This window comes from Scyliorhinus canicula, chromosome 5 (genome assembly GCF_902713615.1).
Source record: "Scyliorhinus canicula chromosome 5, sScyCan1.1, whole genome shotgun sequence".
Taxonomy (NCBI): Eukaryota; Metazoa; Chordata; class Chondrichthyes; order Carcharhiniformes; family Scyliorhinidae; genus Scyliorhinus; species Scyliorhinus canicula.
Genome location: NC_052150.1, coordinates 169,053,175 through 169,074,459, shown reverse-complemented (window position 1 = coordinate 169,074,459; position 21,285 = coordinate 169,053,175). Strand labels below are relative to the sequence as shown.

Genomic DNA, 21,285 nt, shown 5'->3' with positions numbered 1-21,285 from the left:
TATATAGACACAGTCAGAGATGCCCCGGAATGCGAGCACCTGCAGGCAATCAAATCATCAAAGATGCAGAGAGAGAGGTAACTCCAGGTTAAAGAGGTGTGAATTGTCCCAAGCCAGTTCAGTCGGTAGGCCTCTGCAAGTCCAGGCTTGTTGGTGGGGGCCGAATGTAATGCGACATGAATCCCAGATCCCGGTTGAGTCCGCATTCATGCGTGCGGAACTTAGCTATAAGTTTTTGCTCAGCAATTTTGCGTTGTCGCGTCTCCTGACGCTCGTGTTTGAAACAAACCTGTTGGACTTTAACCTGGTGTTGTAAGACTTCTTACTGTCACAGGGAGGCTGTCTACATTGAGCTGATGGACTCTGCATGTGAAATGAATGAATGAAAATCGCTTATTGTCACGAGTAGGCTTCAATGAAGTTACTGTGAAAAGCCCCTAGTCGCCACATTCCGGCACCTGTCCGGGGAGGCTGGTACGGGAGGCTGCATGTGGGGTGAAGCCATTCCAGCATTGGCAAAATGCCAGTGAGATTGCAAAATAACCCCTATTTGCATTCTTAACCAGTGTAATTGGCTGTGCATTTTAGTGCAGCGGTTAATCAATCTGATCTCCAGCCTACACTAGGACAGTTCGTCATGGCAAGAATGCATTGGCGAACTATCCTAATGCAGCTCCTCCCTTTAAATATGACCACTGAATAAGCAGAAATTAAGGAAATCAAGGCAACCACATTTCTCAAGACATAAATAACTTGGGTATAGTGGAGGATCGAAAGCAGAAGAAAACATAGGAAGAAGAGCTAAATAAAAGTACTGGAGACAAAAGCAGGCTGTATGTTTAGAGAACCCAAGTTCACTGACAAGATCACAAGCGGAAGTTTAGAATTCAACACATTGATTAGCTCAAGTATTGATCATTATAGAATGAGAATATTAATAGAATCCATTGAATCCCTACAGTGCAGTATTAGGCCACTTGACCCATCGAGTCTGCATCGACCCTCCGAAAGAGCACTCAACCTAGATCCACAACCACACCCTATCCCCGTGCATTGACCATGGTCAATCCCCCTAACCTGCACATCTTTGGACTGTGGGAGGAAACCAGAGCACCCCGAGGAAACCCACGCAGACACGGGGAGAATGTGCAAACTCCACACAGACAGTTACCCAAGGCAGGAATGAAACTCACGTCCCTGGCACTGTGAGGTGGCAGTGCTAACCACTGTGCCAGGATGACACCCATAGATAATGAAAAAAAATGTATAAAGTATTCAAATACTTTAAAGAAAATCATATAATTGAATTTGTTTGAGGGTTAAAAATAATTGGAAGTGTATCGTCTATATTTCCCACTGTTCCAGAATCAGAAAATCAAATAAATGCTCCAAAACAAAGTAATGACTGACTTGGGAAATACACTGGGCGGGATTCTCCATCCCGCTGCACCCGTTTCCTGGTGCAGAGTGACCCCGCTCGCAGCGGGATCCTGCATCCTGTAGCCGTCCAATGGGGTTTCCCATTGTGGGCACCCCCATTTCGTCGGGAAATCCGCAGGCATGAGTGCGCTGCCGGCGAAATGGAGGATCCCGCCAACGGAGAATCCAGCCCATTAGTTGTATCCAAACATAGCATTACATAATGTCAGTGGCAGATCCAAATGTAGTGGGATGCATTTTCTTCTTCTGGCATGGGTCAAGGAGGAAGAGAGATTAGAAGGGATTGTGGAGGAGCAGAGTTCATATTAAACATTGAGTAGATGGGGAGATATGACATGTTTTATGATTATGGTTTATGGTGATGGAGGATACAAAAGTCTGACCAGGAAGAGATCATGAATCAGCAGTTGGCGTCAGCCCTACTACTTCCCCAGAGCAACCTTCACGACAAAGGTGATTGTGTAGGACTCCGGAAATCCATTCTTGTCTGTCTTTGGATTCTCCTCCCGAGAGCTTACAATCACCAATCTCACCTGGACTTCCACATCGTCCGGTATAGTCTTCATTCAAGGCCTCAAAAACAATCTTCGCTGTCACTGTTCATCTTTCTGCTATTATGGAACTTGGGAATGTCAGTAATAAAGCATAAAAGTTTGACCGAAGGAACAAAAATGATTGCTATCAGATGGAAACACAGATCACTGGGCTTCAGTCTTCATACAAGAAATAGCATAGAAGCATATAACTCAATCTAGGCATTGGCAAAGGTTTCCATGAATGTGATTATTGCAAAGTGATGATGGAACCTTTGAGGTATTCCAGCAGCAACAGATCAATAAAGTTAATAATTTGCTATGTACTAGTAATTGGATCTTTTGCATGACAAAAAACAATGTAAACAATTTCATTCAACTGCAACAATTTGTTACCTGAGAGATATGTTTGTGTGTGTAGCTCCGTCACACTCAGCAAGTCTGAATTTTGTTGCTTACAACTTCTTCTTGCTTCATGCCATGTTAGAGCTGAATTAGGGTTGATTTGGTAGCAGTTGCCTGTTAAAGGATCTTTATTCCATGAAATACCACACTTACTAGCTGCAAAACAGACAGGTTTCACTAGTAAATGGATGTTCTCTCTGGAAGGTATTTAATTCTCCTGTCATGTAAAAACAGTCCACTTCTCCTGGTTCCGTACATAAGCAACTTATACTTTCCTCTACATTAAACTATATGTCGGGTCCATGTGTTCAAAATCATTATTAATCGTTATAGCATAATCATGGCATAATGAAAACACAGCTTGGACTAAAATGTGACTTTTAACCATTTTTTAAGTTATATCGGTTTAGAACTCTGGCATTATAAATGTCAGTTGCATTCAGGTAAGCATCCATATACAATGTGAAAATTAAAGCTTTGTCGATAAGTGTTCATTTGGATTCTAGTTCACTACCCTACTGATTGTGGAGCTACAACATAAATCATGAAGTTACCAGCTAAGAAAAACTTCCTTCAGAAATTAAAGAGAGAGAACATGCTTGAAAAATACTGGAATGGAGTGTGCCTTCATACAAGCACTATCTCCACTGCAAATGGCCACAAGAGGAAAAGCATAATTGAGACTATAGGGTTGATGCACTTCATGTACTGTGGCTGATGCGACCATCAATTCAACCAGAGACACGAGTTGGAGTAAACTGTGGCTTTAATCGGCTTACAACTGAGCCTGCCTGTGACTGTGCTGAACTGAGGGCGGACTCGCAGGACCGCAGCACTTATACTTCCTGATGGGGGCGGAGCCAAGGGTGGAGCCCTGTACATGCTCCTCATCTCCCCCTGTGGGCAGAGCTGCACAATGGCTCACAGATGGATGTACAGTGTGAATTTATAGTGGTTACACATTCACCACAGTGGCTAGAGATTAAAACCATGAAATCTCCATTACCTTGAAGAGTCTCCCACTCATTGGTAGCATTGTGTACAATCTACAAGATGCACTGCAGCAACTCACCAAGGCTCTTTCGGCAACACTTCCAAACCCTTGGACTCTACACCTAGATGGACAAGGGTAGTTTTGAACCTCATCTACGATGGCAAAATGAAAGGACAAGGGCAGATACATGGGAGCACTACCCCCTGCAAGTACTCCTCCAAGCCACACACCATCCTGACTACACTGTCACTGTGCCAAAGTCCCAGGATTCTCTCCCGAACAGCACTGTGATTATTCTGACACCACATGGACTGCAGCAGTTCATGAAGATGGCTCACTACCATCTGTAATGGGCAATTAGAGATGGGTAATAAAGGCTGGCTTTACCAGTGATGTCCACAATTTTAAAAAAATGAAAAGACAAAGGAAATGTTTTTTTTGAACGTTTTGTTCGAAGAGTAAAATGAAATAGGAACCAATTGACTGGCATGAATTTCAGAACTAAGCATTTATATATTAGTACATATCATGTTATAGGAATCAATCGAACTTCTAAAAAGTTGACACTAAATAAATTATAAATAATTATTATATGGACTTCAAAATTCCTAAGCAAACTGTTATAATAATGAAACTGTGATTGAAACTTTATATCAATAATGGATCACATTTCCAAGATGTTCGGAACATACCAGTCCCAAATCTTTGTACATTCCTCAACAGCAGGACTTGTACCAAGGCTCTGGTGATGGTGCTCTGCAGTTCTCGGCTTGAAGCCCCGCAACAGGTAGCCCGAGCCTTTCCTTCATTTTGCCAGAGAGAATGGCCCGCTCTCTGTTCAGTATCATCCCTACCGACCCTCGCTCCGCCTCCCCCTCCCCACCCCACCCCTCACCCCACAACCTTTTCCTGCCAAAGGCAGTGGCTAAAACATGTTATACTTGAGTTGAAAATTGGAGCATTTTTACACAACAGTTCAAGAGGGTGGCACATGACCACCTTGTCAAGGACAATTAGGGATGGGCAATAAGTACTGGTCCAACCAGTGACACCCACATCCCATGAACAAATACATAACGTTGCAGCTTATCTTGATACTGTTTTAGTTGCTTTGGAATAGGAAAGGATTAGATTATACAGAGTGCAGATTTTTCTCTTAGGCACAGCCAAGAACTTGTGTGTTTGATACAGCAGAAGCAAAGAAGAAAAGAAATGTACAACAGAATGAAGTGAGACAAGAGACATATCGGGTATAATCTTTATGGAAATAGAAATGGTGTCCCTTCCTCTTCTGGTTTCCGAACAACTGAAGCAGCTCTGATCCTAAAAGGGAGGAAAGCTGTGCCAGAGATTAAGAAAGAAAGGAAACTGGAATTTCTAAGGGCAACTTGTAAAGTGCCAAGTATTGTAAACAGGAAAATAAAGTGATTGCAATATACAATTAACAATCAGCAGTAAACATCGCTGAACAAAAGAATCATGTGCATTTGCAGATTTACAAACTGTTAATGTTATCTTAGGCAATGTAACATTGCATAGACAACATTTCAAAATATTTTCACGAGTTATTCCAGATCAGCAAAACAACTTTAAGTTGTTGATTCCATCGTACAAAATGATTACACCAAGTTGGTACTATTATTTGTACAGTTAACAGAAAATGCCAATATGGTAAAAAATGATGAAGTTGCTGTTATTTTTGAGCTTAACCAGATATTTCTCAACCAATAACAAGGACAAGTCATTTAAACTAACATTCACTCCCAAGCAACTCAAGTGTGGCGGATAGTAAAAAGGCACTTTTCTGATCATCACCTCCCCAACAATCTTGTCTTTTTTATATGCTTAACTTGAGACTACTTTTAATTATTCACATTTCAGAATCCTTTTGTCATAACAGGACAGTTGAAATCAGTGACATATGTGTGTTGTTCCTCATGTCTTAATAAAGCTCGTAGTCTCAAAGTTGGAGAAGATGCTTTATTGTGAATTTGTTCTGTGTTCAGAGCTTAACTTACGGCTACCTCAAATGCTGCCTGCCTGTGTCTGTGTCCTGCTTTCCGTTCTGCCTTCCGCGAAGTGTGTCCTCACTTCCTGTCCCTGTGTATATATAGCTCTCCTGTGCTCCCTCTAGTGCTTGCTCAGTTGTATTGCATCTACTCAGATCTGCAATCACCACATCCCCCCTTTTTACTTTACATATTTTCTGTACATCGTTAAAGAAAATTGTACAAAACAGTTACTTATGATATGTGTATCTATACAAGTGATGGTGCTATTGCATATTTTACAAAGCCAATTTATATTTATGAGTCCAATCTTAATAAAAACATTTATGAGTCCAAACTCGATGAATTTGTTCAGAGTTTTTTCTTTTGTTGTTGTTGACATGGTGATATTGATATTGCAACTCCGTTGTGAATGTTGTTGGTGTTCCTTGTTATTTTAAGTAACCAATACGTCATCCCATGGTTTTTGCATGGTTGAACCACTGATGTTGACTGACATGGACTTTTTTCTGTGCTTGTGGTATCGATTTATTATGTCATCTGCCTTGAAAGCTGGTGTGCTTGCTTGTTCTGGAGCAGATGTGAGTTTGTGCGATTCGTTGTCATCCCATGGCATGTTTGTAGTCTTGTCATTGTTTTGCAGTGTGCTGTGGCATTGTCCTTCATGTACAGAGTTGTACCATTTTGTACAAGTTGTTGTTTCATTGCTGTTGTTTCTGTCGTTTCTGTCTTTGTTGTTTTCGTTGCCGTTCTTGTTGCTGTTTTTGTCGTTTCTGTCTTTGTTGTTGTCGCAATCTTTGTTATGCTTCTTGTTGGTTTTGTTGTTCTTCTTGTAGTTTTTGTCGTTGTGCTTGTAGTTTTTGTTGGTGCTGTTGTTCTGGTTTCTGCAGTGCTTCTTGCGACTTTTGTTGTTCTTGTCGCACTTCATGTTGCTTTTGTTCTTGCTGTTGTTGTTCTCGTTTCTGCTGTGCTTCTTTTGGCTTTTGTTTTTCTTGTTATGCTCAATGAGTGTCCCGTGTAGATAATTTGAGTCATTGAACATTTCGTCTCGAGAATGGTGAGAATGATCTGATGTTGCATTGATGCTGGTGACATCAGTCATTTGTTGTGGATTAGATTCGTCGTCTTTGCTTTCTTGGTGTTCCTCTTCTGGAGTCAAATTCTCCGCGATTTCGTTTGGCGCGATCTCTCTGGACTCTTGGTGCTCCTCTTCCGGAGTCAAAATATGCATGATTTTACTTGACGTGGTCTCTCTGGACTCTTGGCGTTCCTCTTCTGGAGTCAAAGTCTTCATGGTTTCTGTTGATGTTGTCTCACTGGACTCTTGGTGCTCCTCTTCTGGAGTCAAAATCTGCATGGTTTCTTTTGGCGTGGTCTCACTGGACTCTTGGTGTTCCTCTTCTGGAGTCAAAATCTGGATGGTTTCTGTTGGCGTGGTCTCTCTGGACACTTGGGTGGCCCTACTCTGTGCTTCTGTACAGACAAGCTGAGAACTGTCAGTCTCGCTGTGATCCTGTACCTCCTGTATGTCGAGTGTGATCACCTTGTCACTGTTTTCGCATGCAGTGGGTAGATTTACATTGTCTTCTTCTTGTTTATGTGAGCTTGGTAGACTTTCATAGTCTGCCTGCGGTTGCTCAGATACGGCGGGTTGACCTTCATGGTCTTGTTCATGCATGGTGTTCGCCAGGGAGTGTTTGCTTGCTTCCCTTTTGGAGTCTTTCATCACTCTCACTGTGGAGCCTGTCATCGCTCTCTCAGTGGAGTCTTTCTGTGCTCTCTGTGTGGCGTCGTCTTCGTCTTGGGTATTGCTGTCATCCAATGTATCGACGATCTGCCATGGCACCATGGTGTTGGATTCATCTACCATGAGTAGATTTGTGTTGAGCTTTGCGACCGTGTTGCTGATGCTGTGATCAGCATATCCGAATAACTCAGCCATGTCTGAGTAGTATTCTTCGAAAAACAAATCATCTTGGTTGGATTCATCTACCACGAGTAGATTCGTGTTGAGCTTTGCGACCGTGTCGCTGATGCTGTGATCAGCATATCCGAATAACTCAGCCATGTCTGAGTAGTAATCTTCGAAAAACAAATCATCTATTTTTTGTTTTTGATTTCTTTTTGTTCTCTTCACTTTGGGTGGTGCAGACTGCTTTTTCCAGGGTGTTGTGCGAGTTGTTTTCAACTGCTGGTTTATGTTCAGGCGTTTTTCTGTGTTCTGAGGCAAGAAAATTTGGTTTTACCACTTTAAGTATTTTGTTTTCAATTTTCGGGCATTTCCCTTTTAAGTAGGCGTGTTCTGGATCCTCAGACGTCATGACACTCGTGACGTCATGCGTAGGAATCAATTGCACATGCGCAAATCGGCCTTCTTTTACTATGTGGTTTTGTGTCCAATGCACATGCGCGGCTTGCACATGCGCATAACGATCCGCGACCAAAACGTTTTGAGACTGCGCATGCACGGCTTGCGCATGCGCATAACAATCAGCAACGCAAACTTTTGTGCCAGCCGCGCATGCGCAGAACGATGAACGGGTGATTGTAACTGCGCATGCGCGGCTTCCGATTCCTGCGCATGCACAGACGCAGATTTCAGTCCTTTGTCTGCCCGAGACTGTAAAATGTGGTCGGACGCCATTTTATCGCAGATTTCAGTGTTTTTTCTTTCTGAAAGTTACCTTTTCCTTTCGATCTGGACTGGATTTCAGCGTTTTGGCTTTGTGAAAAATTCAAGTTATTTGTTCTTTTTGATCTGTACTTTTCACTCGCGATTGCTTGACTGAACCCTTTCTTTTTGTAGAGTTTTGCATCACTCAGTCTCTGTGCAGTTTGGCCTCTGAGCATTCTGTGCTGTTCAAATTCCTTACAGTACTCTTCAAATTTGTTTAGTATTGTTTGTAAGTTGTTGCTGTCTTCATCTTTTGAGTATTTAAATCCATTATATACTTTCCTAGCTTCATGTCCTGCGATGAGCATTGCTATTTTAATTTCGTCTGAGGCTGCTGCTACATCATTAGCTATGATATAAAAATCGAACATTTGTTTAAATATTTTCCAGACATTTCTTACATTGCCGGTCGTGTCCAGCTGAGGTGGGGTTCCAAGCCACATCCTCGAATAAGCGATGTCTTCCCAAGTCCAATGTCCAGTAGGAGATTTCCATGCCATTTTGTTCTTTCTGTTTCTGCAGCTGAGTTGTCCCGTAGTAAGCACCTGAAGCCAAACCTGGTACCATGTGTTGTTCCTCGTGTCTTAATAAAGCTCGTAGTCTCAAAGTTGGAGAAGATGCTTTATTGTGAATTAATTCTGTCTTCAGAGCTTAACTTACGGCTACCTCAAATGCTGCCTGCCTGTGTCTGTGTCCTGCTTTCAGTTCTGCCTTCCGTGAAGTGTGTCCTCACTTCCTGTCCCTGTGTATATATAGCTCTCCCGTGATCCCTCTAGTGCTTGCTCAGTTGTATTGCATCTACTCAGATCTGCAATCACCACAATATGGAACCTGCATTCTGCAAACAATGGGCAGGTTTTCCAGCACCATCCACCATTGGGATCACCCAGTCCTGCTGAAAGTCAATGAACTTTGGGCTGGGCTGTCGTCCGGAACATAACGGCCCTTGAGTATCCACAGCAATGTGGTTGACTCTTAAGCGCCCACTGAAATGTCCTTGCAAGCCACTCAGTTGTATTAAACCACTACGATATCTAAAAATGCAATTGACCTGGGCACTGGAAACTGTAACGGCAAACCCAGTGTGCCAAAATTGGGAAAGATGTCCCACGGACTAGTCAAGCAACAGTTAAATTTCCCCTTAGTTTCCAAAAGGTTAGGTGGGGTTGCTGGGTTAGGGGGATAGGGTGGAGGTGTGGGCTTAAGTAAGGTGCTCTTTCCAAGGGATGGTGCAGACATGGTGCGCCAAATGGTCCCCTTCTATACTGTAAATTCTATGATTCTATGATCGCTATCCCTGGATATGTCCTGTCCCACCTGATGGACAGACAGACTGGAACAGCAGCACGTGGTATTCAGTTGGAAGGGAGTTGCCCGAGGAGTCCCCAAGGTTCGAGGATGCATATCTGGGGAGGATGCGAAACGCTGTGCAGGCCTGGAGGGATGTCCTGTTCCCCCGAGGGTCCTAATGCTGCCTGGGTTGAGATGGTGGGGGCTGTGAGTCCAGGGGTGTGACCAGAAGGACCAGCCTCCAGTGCAGAAGAAAGGTTAATGACTTACACCAGGCAGCACGAGTGACCAATGTAGGCCCCCCTCCCCCCAGACCTGCCTTTCCGCCCCCACAGGAGCATCCACCCCCTCAACTCGCCATGTAACCTCTAACACACCATCCCCTCCCCCTTCAAACCCCCAACCCTTCCTTCACATACTCCCTCCCACCACTGTGAACCACGCGTGTGACAAACGGTGCCTTCTCTGTATCTCCTCAGGAAAAGCTCTCCTACAATCGCTGGGACAGGGTCCAGAGTGGCGGTGGTGTGTCAGACAGAAGAATCCACACCTCGTTCGAAGAGCGTGTCCTGGAGTTGACTGGTGTGGCTGAGGACAGAGCGGTCACCAAGGCAGAGGTTGGTGGATGCTGCAGCAGTGAGGAACCACTGCCCTCTACCTGGAGGAGCTGTCAAACGTGTGTTGTTATTGTCTTACTGACCAAACCCTCCCACTGACCATGTTTCCATTCTCCCGCAGGTCCTCCAGCCGATGACGCCGGCGAATCCCGAGTGGCCCCTCTCCAGTCTCCCAAAACAATACCTCAGAGGAGAGCTCCGAGGTGCCATCATAATTGTCCTGTCACAGCCGTCATCCCCACCCTCCACCTGTGCAGTTACACGCACCTCGGTGGGAAATGTTAGTGGTCAGGCCTCTGGGGCACAATCTGGTGAACACCACATTGCTGCTGATGTACACCAGGTGGAGACAAGAACCCCCAGGTGAGACAGCAGTTGGGAGTTCTGCTGGATCCCTGGACCCAGTCGGGTCTCAGCCTGATGCTGAGCCTGTGGAAGAGGTCATCCCGGAGCTGATAGAGATTTTAGGGAGCAGCCGGACATCAGAGGGAGATGTTAGCGTCACTCCAGCAGATCCATAGATACTTGGAGGAGTCCCAGAGGCTACAGGTGTAGGAGATGTCACTGCCAATGCGTGGCACTGAGGCCAACATTGTTAGGGTGGTGACCGCATTGGACAGCCTGGTGCGCAACATCAGCACCATTAGCGAAGGTGTACAAGACGTCGCAGAGTCGGTGACGGCGATGGCTGTAGGTCTTGGCAGAATGTCCGCCTCGCTGGGGGAATGTGACCCAGTACCAGGCTGACCTTAATGACCTCTCAGATCAACAGGGCCAAGGCACTGCAGAGCTTGTCCGAGTCACAGTTAGGCATTGTCAAGGGGCTGCAGAGCATGTCGAAGTCACTGAGGAGCATCACCGAGGATGTTGACATGATGGTACGGCTATGGGGAACCGCCAAAGTTGGCAGAACCATATGATGCAGGAGCAGCCGGGGCTTGAACCAGCTGCCCCTCCATCCCAAGGTGAATCCCAGGGCCCTATGAGCACCTAGTGGGAGGAGGGGGCACCTCCAACCCGGACCCATCCCATAGAGTGGCGATGGTGGCAACCAGCTCCCCCAAGTTCCACCCCTCTGATGAGGCTGCATCTCGCAGCCAGCACACAGGACAGGGCATGTGCCACCGACAAGTGAACCGGAGCCCTCCGGCCTCAGTGCCCCTAGAGGACACCCACCAGGGGCATCGAAGGCCGCGGGACGTGGTAAGCAGCTGGCTGCCTCCACCTCAGATGTGCATCATGGGGACACACTTAGACGTAGTGTCAGAGCTAGAAAGGCAAAGCACATTGAGGATCACTGAGGGCACCGGGCGAGGATGTGGGGGTAGGTAGGGGTGATGAGGCAGGGATGGTGGAGGGGACAGCACCATTGGGAGGGTGGCGAATTGTAAAACACAGTAAAAAACTTTGTGTGCAACTAGTATGATGCCTCCATCACCTTCTTCTGCAATGCGTGACGACCTCCGAACCCTTGGCCTCCTCGTGGCACTCAACCACCCTCCAGCCATGGGCATGTCCCAGGAGCTGTGTCACAGCCCCTGGATGTTTGGAAGTCGGCCGTTGTGAGTGTGGTGTTGCCTCCTGCAGTGTTAAGGCACAGTCTCCATGCATCAAGGTGTGATTGGTAATGCTGGACAATCACTCCCACATGCTACATGGCCTGCCACCCACAGGTTTCCGCTTGGGTTGTGTGACGTGCTCTCTTACCCACGATTGCCAATTCTCTATTAGCAATAGCCTTCAGCCGCAAGGCTAGAGGCCCCGCCAGTCGGTGGGGTTTATGGGTGGTCAGTGGGGCAGACGGGCAGGGACAAGTGTTGCCCCCGGAATGGTCCAGGGGTTGACATGGTGGTGCTGCATGAGCTTGTCCCCCGGTAGCCGCCCCTCCCCCCCCCCCTCCCCCCTCCGTGCATCCCCAAACCCTCCCATGATGGCCCACCCTTGCAGAGGGTTCCCCGGTTCCCCGCCCCCAGCCGAGGGGCCCCCCACTCCCTGCCAAGCACTGGGGTGGCAAGCCCAGCGCCCCCAGGCTCTTTGCCTGTGAGCAAAGATGGCTACTCACCTCTTCAGCTCGCCACGGAAGCTCTTCTGCCAGGTTCACGTTTTTCAAAAGGAGTACTGATCGGTGCCAGCGTGACCACATTGCTGGGAGGCCACTGAATGACAGGAGGCCGTTGGATATGGGGTGGCTCTTGTTAATTGTATGGAAATAGGGCTTTAGTGGTGATAATTGGTTTCTCTCCATGCTATGGCGAGATCCTGATTTCACCAAAGGAGCGGGCCGGTTTGGCACCTGATGCCTGGCGCAGTTCCCATTTTCTGCCTCTCCCACTATTTACCGTCCTCGTTTTGATTGAAGAAGAGCACAACAAGGCCACAGAACCATGCCTTCTGAAGTCATATGGCATCAAGTCAAACATGGGCATGGAAATTTCCTGCTGGTTAACACCTACTGACTGACACTCAGCTGCTGAATCAGTACGTCTCCATGTTGAACATCACTTGGGTAGAAAGGGCACAGAATGTTCTCTGGGTGGGGGACTTCAGTGTCCATCACCAAGAGCACTAATACTGACTGAACCTGTCTGGACCTAAAGGACATAGCCACTCAGTCTGGTCTACAGCAGGTGGTGAAGGAACTAACAAAAGTGACGCCTACTTGACCTTGCCTTCACCAGCCTAACCTGTTGCTGATTCACCTGTTTATGGCGGTATCAATAGGAGTGGCCACCGCACAGTCCTTGTGGAGATGAGGTCTCATCTTCAGGCTGAGGCTATCCTCCATCGAGTATTTGGACACTTGTGGCCCAGGGTTTCCCTGCCCCATTGTAGTGGGACCCGCCACCGGGAGATTCGGCAGTCCAGCCAAAAGTTAATTGACTATTGGTGATCCCAATGGTGGATGGGCTGTAAAATCCTGCCCATGGTTTGCAGCATGCAGGTTCCACATGACATTGATTTCAACTGTCCTGTTATCATCAGATAACTCAAAGGATTCTGATATTTGAATAATTAAAAATAGTCTTAAATCAAGCATATAAAAAGACAAGATGGGATAGACCACAAACAGATCTAATAATTCAAAACTGGCATCCCTAAGGTGCAGTGAACCAACAGAAGCAACAGAATTGTACGCAGGAACAAACTGCAATCTCAAAGCCCAAAATCCCCACTCCACCATTACCAACAAGCTGGGGAATCAACCCTGATTCAATGAAGCGTGCTGGAGGACATGCCAGCGGCAACACCAAGCATACCGATAAATGAGGTGTCAACCTGGTGAAGCTACAATACAAGAATGCCAAACAGCAGAAGCAGAAAGCGCAAGACAGAGCTAAGCGATCCCACAACCAACCGATCAGATCTAAGTTCTGCATTCCTGCCATTACATTTCTGAATGGTGGTTGTCAATCAAACAAATAACAGAAGGAGGAGGCTCCTCAAATATTCCCATCCTCAATGATGAAGAGCCCAGCATGTCAGTGCAAAAGACAAGGCTGAAGCATTCGCAACGATCTTCAGCCAGAAGCGCCGAATGGATAATCCATCTCGATTTCCTTCGAAGGTTCCATTAACATTAGTGGGATACTCCGTCCATTAACAGCAATGGGATACTCCGTCCATTAACAGCAGTGGGATACTCCGTCCATTAACAGCAATGGGATACTCCGTCCATTAACAGCAGTGTGATACTCCGTCCATTAACAGCAGCGGGATACTCCGTCCATTAACAGCAGCGGGATACTCCGTCCATTAACAGCAATGGGATACTCCGTCCATTAACAGCAATGGGATACTCCGTCCATTAACAGCAGCGGGATACTCCGTCCATTAACAGCAGCGGGATACTCCGTCCATTAACAGCAGTGTGATACTCCGTCCATTAACAGCAGCGGGATACTCCGTCCATTAACAGCAGCGGGATACTCCGTCCATTAACAGCAATGGGATACTCCGTCCATTAACAGCAATGGGATACTCCGTCCATTAACAGCAATGGGATACTCATCCATTAACAGCAATGGGATACTCCGTCCATTAACAGCAGTGTGATACTCCATCCATTAACAGCAGTGTGATACTCCATCCATTAACAGCAGTGTGATACTCCATCCATTAACAGCAGTGTGATACTCCATCCATTAACAGCAGTGTGATACTCCGTCCATTAACAGCAGTAGGATACTCATCCATTAACAGCAGTGGGATACTCCGTCCATTAACAGCAGTGGGATACTCCGTCCATTAACAGCAGTGGGATACTCCGTCCATTAACATTAGTGGGATACTCCGTCCATTAACAGCAGTGGGATTCTCCGTCCATTAACAGCAGTGGGACACTCCGTCCATTAACAGCAGTGGGATACTCCGTCCATTAGCAGCAGCGGGATACTCCGTCCATTAACATTAGTGGGATACTCTGTCCATTAACAGCAGTGGGATACTCCGTCCATTAACAGCAGTGGGATACTCCGTCCATTAACAGCAGTGGGATACTCCCTCCATTAACAGCAGCGGGATTCTCCGTCCATTAACAGCAGCGGGATACTCCGTCCATTAACAGCAGTGGGATACTCCGTCCATTAACAGCAGCGGGATACTCCGTCCATTAACAGCAGTGGGATACTCCGTGCATTAACAGCAGTGGGATACTCCGTCCATTAACATTAGTGGGACACTCCGTCCATTAACAGCAGTGGGATACTCCGTCCATTAACAGCAGAGGGATTCTCCGTCCATTAACAGCAGTGGGATACTCCGTCCATTAACATTAGTGGGACACTCCGTCCATTAACAGCAGTGGGATACTCCGTCCATTAACAGCAGTGGGATACTCCGTCCATTAACAGCAGTGGGATACTCCGTCCATTAACATTAGTGGGACACTCCGTCCATTAACATTAGCGGGATACTCCGTCCATTAACAGCAGTGGGATACTCCGTCCATTAACAGCAGTGGGATACTCCGTCCATTAACAGCAGTGGGATACTCCGTCCATTAACAGCAGTGGGATTCTCCGTCCATTAACAGCAGTGGGATACTCCGTCCATTAACAGCAGTGGGATACTCCGTCCATTAACAGCAGTGGGATACTCCGTCCATTAACAGCAGTGGGATACTCCGTCCATTAACAGCAGTGGGATACTCCGTCCATTAACAGCAGTGGGATACTCCGTCCATTAACATTAGTGGGATACTCCGTCCATTAACAGCAGTGGGATTCTCCGTCCATTAACAGCAGTGGGATTCTCCGTCCATTAACAGCAATGGGATACTCCGTCCATTAACAGCAGTGGGATTCTCCGTCCATTAACAGCAGCGGGATACTCCGTCCATTAACAGCAGTGGGATACTCCGTCCATTAACAGCAGTGGGATACTCCGTCCATTAACAGCAATGGGATACTCCGTCCATTAACAGCAGTGGGATACTCCGTCCATTAACAGCAGCGGGATACTCCGTCCATTAACAGCAGTGGGATACTCCGTCCATTAACAGCAGTGGGATACTCCGTCCATTAACAGCAGCGGGATACTCCGTCCATTAACAGCAGCGGGATACTCCGTCCATTAACAGCAGTGGGATACTCCGTCCATTAACAGCAATGGGACACTCCGTCCATTAACAGCAGCGGGATACTCCATCCATTAACAGCAGCGGGATACTCCGTCCATTAACAGCAGCGGGATACTCCGTCCATTAACATTAGCGGGATACTCCGTCCATTAACATTAGCGGGATACTCCGTCCATTAACAGCAGTGGGATACTCCGTCCATTAACAGCAGCGGGATACTCCATCCATTAACAGCAGTGGGACACTCCGTCCATTAACAGCAGTGGGATTCTCCGTCCATTAACAGCAGTGTGATACTCCGGTCCTGCTGCAGTGATTGGGTGATTTGGCTGAGCATTGGATTCTCTGTTCTGAGTAGTAGCGGTCACGAGGCGGACAGGCAATGGAGAATTCGGCCCTCATTACCCTTGGTTCAAACATGTAAAAAAGAGCTAAGTTGCAGAGGTGAGGTGAGAGTGACTGCCCTTGACATCAAGGCAGCATTTGACCGAGTATGGCATCAAGGAGCCCTGGTTAAACTAGAGTTAGGGAATCAGGGGCGAACTCTCTGCTGATTGAAATCATACCTATCACACAGGAAATTGGTTGCGCTTATTGGAGATCAATCGCCTCAGTCCAAGAATATCTCTGCACGAGTTCCTCAGGGTAGAGTCCGAGGCCCAACCAGCTGCTTCCCTCCATCATAAAGACAGCAGTGGGGACTTTTGCTCATGATTGCACAATGTTCAGCACCATTCCCAACTCATCAGACACTGAAGTAGTCCATGTCCAATTGGATTTAAATTCTATGAGCTGCTTTTCCCTATCCCCAATCCCTACAATTTCTAAACTTTGTCCTGTTATTAAACTTTCGGTAAAAATCTCTTGACTGTGTTCATTCAGTCCTTAAAACAGTCTACAAGTGAAAAAAAAACACAAATCCATAGAATTCATACAGTGCAAAAGGAGGCCATTCAGTCTTCACCCAAAGAGCATCCTACTTAGGCCCACTCCCCCGTCCTATACCTCCGTAGCCCCATCTAACCTGCACATCATTGGACACTAAGGGGCAATTTACCATGGCCAATTCACCTAAACCGCACATCTTTGGACTGTGGGAGGAAACCGCAGCACCTGGAGGAAGCCCACGCAGACACAGGGAGAATGTGCAAACTCCATACAGTCACCCGAGGTGGGAATTGAATCCAGGCTCTTGGCACTATGAGGCAGCAGTGCTAACCACTGTGCCAGCATACTTCCCCCAAAATCATCACCTTTGACTGCAAAATACTGATAGAGATGAGATTTGAATGTGGATTGCATGGGCTTCCAGATCACTTTCGGGTAACAGCTTGATATTTTCTAGCACATCACAAGTGAAGCTTCCTGCTTGGACTGTTGCAACAAGTGTTCATCCATCAGCTTCTGGGAAGGTCCAGACAGCTATGTGCCTGCCTGGCAAACATGCCAGAAAAGAGGGCCCATGACCAACTTCACCAGTTCCATGTAATAGCCAACAAAGTATTAAAAACACCCAATTTTTAATATATAAATAAGCATTGTTTGCCAGTTAATGTTATGTATATCCAGTAGCTCACTTGTACTTGTCTACAGCTTCATCACCGTAACATTGCAGCAAACATACTCTAGTCGTTCCAAGAAATTACCAATTTATGGAACATTAAAGCAGCATGTCAAGTTGATTGTATAAACATTGCATTAATTATTTTAGTTCTTATCAATGACTGCTAAAGGAAGACCATTCTGAATCATTGGGAAAGGATATAGCATCAGCAACTTAGCTTACTCAAGTAAGCAATTAAAACCCTTGATTTGCAAAATGCAATTTTGTTTACCCAAAGTAAATGATTCAAAATAGCAGATATTAAAAAAAAGGGAGCTTACTTTTCCCAGTATCAATCTGAAAACAAATGACTGAGCAATTTCATTTTTGCATAGACTTGTGCAATAATACATCCGTTATTAGTATGGGCAACAATGGCTTACAAGCTTCAACCCTGTATTATTTTCAATGAGGGACTCACATTCCATGATTAGAGGAAAATTAGTCGTTTAAAACAAAAATCTTCTCCATGGTCAGCAGCTTCTTGTACATCTACCAAATCAATTCATTTTAAACTAGTGTGGGGTTTCAGATGTGTCGACTAAAACAAAAGTGTCATCTGATTTTTGTGGGGAATCAGTAGTGCAGATGGGAATTGACTAACTGAAAACATGACAGGATTCCAAAAGTACAAGAGGAATCGTATAGATGAAATCATGTCGTATAGATGAAACCTACGAGGGAACAAGCGGTCCTAGATCTTGTCCTGTGTAATGAGACAGGATTGATTCATGATCTCATAGTTAGGGATCCTCTCGGAAGGAGCAATCACAATATGGTGGAATTTAAAATACAGATGGAGGGTGAGAAAGTACAATCAAATATTAGTGTTTTGTGTTTAAACAAAGGAGATTACAATGGGATGAGAGAAGAACTAGCTAAGGTAAACTGGGAGCAAAGACTTTATGGTGGAACAGTGGAGAACCTTCCAAGCGATTTTTCACAGTGCTCAGCAAAGGTTTATACCAACAAAAAGGAAGGACGGTAGAAAGAGGGAAAATCGACCATGGATATCTAAGGAAATAAAGGAGAGTATCAAATTGAAGGAAAAAACATATAAAGTGGCAAAGATTGGTGGGAGACAAGAGGACTGGGAAACCTTTAGGGGGCAACAGAAAGCTACTAAAAAAGCTATAAAGAAGAGTAAGATAGAGTATGAGAGTAAACTTGCTCAGAATATAAAAACAGACAGTAAAAGTTTTTACAAATATATAAAACAAAAAAGAATGGCTAAGGTAAATATTGGTCCTTTAGAGGATGAGAAGGGAGTTTTAATAATGGGAGATGAGGAAATGGCTGAGGAACTGAACAGCTTTTTGGGTCGGTCTTCACAGTGGAAGACACAAATAACATGCCAGTGACTGATAGAAATGAGGCTATGACAGGTGAGGACCTTGAGAGGATTGTTATCACTAAGGAGTAGTGATGGGCAAGCTAATGCGGCTAAAGGTAGACAAGTCTCCTGGCCCTGATGGAATGCATCCCAGAGTGCTAAAAGAGATGGCTAGGGAAATTGCAGATGCACTAATGATGATTTACCAAAATTCACTAGACTCTGGGGTGGTCCCGTTGGATTGGAAATTAGCAAACGTGACACCACTGTTTAAAAAAGGAGGTAGGCAGAGAGCAGGAAATTATAGGCCAGTGAGCTTAACTTCGGTAGTAGGGAAGATGCTGGAATCTATCATTAAGGAAGAAATAGCGAGGCGTCTGGATAGAAATTGTCCCATTGGGCAGACGCAGCATGGGTTCATAAAGGGTAGGTCGTGCCTAACTAATTTAGTGGAATTTTTTGAGGACATTACCAGTGCAGTAGATAACGGGGAGCCAATGGATGTGGTTTATCTGGATTTCCAGAAAGCCTTTGACAAGGTGCCACACAAAAGGTTGCTGCATAAGATAAAGATGCATGGCATTAAGGGTAAAGTAGTAGCATGGAAGAGGATTGGTTAATTAATAGAAAGCAAAGAGTGTGGGTTAATGGGTGTTTCTCTGGTTGGCAATCAGTAGCTAGTGGTGTCCCTCAGGGATCCGTGTTGGGCCCATAATTGTTCACAATTTACATAGATCATTTGGAGTTGGGGACCAAGGGCAATGTGTCCAAGTTTGCAGATGACACTAAGATGAGTGGCAAAGCGAAAAGTGTAGAGGATACTGGAAGTCTGCAGAGGGATTTGGATAGGTTAAGTGAATGGGCTAGGGTCTGGCAGATGGAATACAATGTTGACAAATGTGAGGTTATCTATTTTGGTAGGAATAACAGCAAACGGGATTATTATTTAAACGATAAAATATTAAAGCATGCCACTGTGCAGAGAGACCTGGGTGTGCGAGTCCATGATTCACAGAAAGTTGGTTTACAGGTGCAACAGGTGATTAAGAAGGCAAATGGAATTTTGTCCTTCATTGCTAGAGGGATGGAGTTTAAGACTAGGGAGGTTATGTTGCAATTGTATAAGATGTTAGTGAGGCCACACCTGGAGTATTGTGTTCAGTTTTGGTCTCCTTACTTGAGAAAGGACATACAGGCACTGGAGGGTGTGCAGAGGAGATTCACTTGGTTAATCCCAGATCTGAAGGGGTTGGATTATGAGGAGAGGTTGAGTAGACTGGGACTGTACTCGTTGGAATTTAGAAGGATGAGGGGGGGATCTTATAGAAACATTTAAAATTATGAAGGGAATAGATAGGATAGATGCGGGCAGGTTGTTTCCACTGGCGGGTGAAAGCAGAACTAGGGGACATAGCCTCAAAATAAGGGGAAGTACATTTAGGACTGAGTTTAGGAGGAACTTCTTCACCCAAAGGGTTGTGAATCTGTGGAATTCCCTGCCCAGTGAAGCAGTTGAGGCTCCTTCGTTAAATGTTTTTAAGGTAAAGATAGATAGTTTTTTGAAGAATAAAGGGATTAAGGGTTATGGTTTTCGGGCCAGAAAGTGGAGCTGAGTCCACAAAAGATCAGCCATGATCTCATTGAATGGCGGAGCAGGCTCGAGGGGCCAGATGGCCTACTCCTGCTCCTAGTTCTTATGTTCTTATGTTCTTTCTAAATCACTAGAAAATTGTGTCCAATGACATGCGGTATCATACGTAGGTATAATATTTTCAATGCTATGTGCTCTGGCTGTCCCTACACCGTGGGTTGTTTGTCGGGCGTAGTGATTTCTAACTTCCTCTTTGAAAGTTAAACACTTACAGGAAGTACAATGGTTATGAGCACGGTTTATTTTCTCGGCTACACATTTCTGCTACCGGACATATTTACTTAGAATCTTAAATAAGTGCCACTTGATAACTTTTGAACTATTCATTTTCAGCCATTCACAGCTTAAAGCAAACTCAACCGTTTTACTTAGTGATTATGTTTTGCCTATTGTTTTGAAATACTTTGGGCTGGATTCTCCACACCACAACGCTGAAATCGCGGCCGGCGCCAGGGCAGAGAATCCAGTTTGACGCCAAAATCAGCCTGCTGCCGGTTCAGCGATTCTCCGGGCACCGGGGAGTACGTCACGCTGCCGGGGACCATTGCCAGAGGCCGACTCCGGGACATCCTCTGCCCCCCCCCCGACCGACCGAGTTCCCGATGGCGTGGAACTAACCTAGTATTGCCGGTCGAGATACACGCGTGGCAGATGCAGATTCAGTCTGCAGCCACCCTGGTCGGGGGTGGGCCGATCGGAGGGGTCTCTTTTTCGGGTCCAGCTCCATGGTCTGAATCCACCATGGAGCACACGTGGCCGCTGGAGGCCGCCACCGTGCGCATGTGCGGCCTCTGACCCGGACGTGCGGGGGCCCGTATCTGCAGCAAAAGCTGTGACATTCACTCCGTGTCCCTACTAGCCCCCTGCAGGTCTGGGAATTCATGCCCCTTCAATCGAGGACTTCCAGGAGTTTAACTCCATCGTTTGACGCTGGCGTTGGGACATAGTCTCAATAATGGAGAATCCAGCCCTTTAAATTTTGTGAGATCCAGTGTTAAAGGTCAATAGAACGATCAACATTCTGGGGGTTACCACCAAATAAAAACTGTGCTGAACTAACCAGATAAATACTATGGCCAAAACAAAGGTTCAGTGGCTAGGAATCCTGTGATGAGTTACTCGACTCCAAAGCCTATCCACTATTTACAAGGTGAAGTC

At 45.9% G+C, this 21,285-nt stretch overlaps 1 protein-coding gene across 1 annotated transcript in view; it reads right to left on the bottom strand.

Moving 5' to 3' along the window:
• mrc1a (mannose receptor, C type 1a) overlaps positions 1-21,285 on the bottom strand; it is a 213,876-nt gene that overhangs the window by 158,899 nt on the left and 33,692 nt on the right. The window contains exon 4 of the mRNA XM_038798045.1: positions 2,370-2,534. Within this exon, the coding sequence (XP_038653973.1) occupies positions 2,370-2,534 (165 nt within the window). The remainder of the gene's footprint in view (positions 1-2,369; positions 2,535-21,285) is intronic.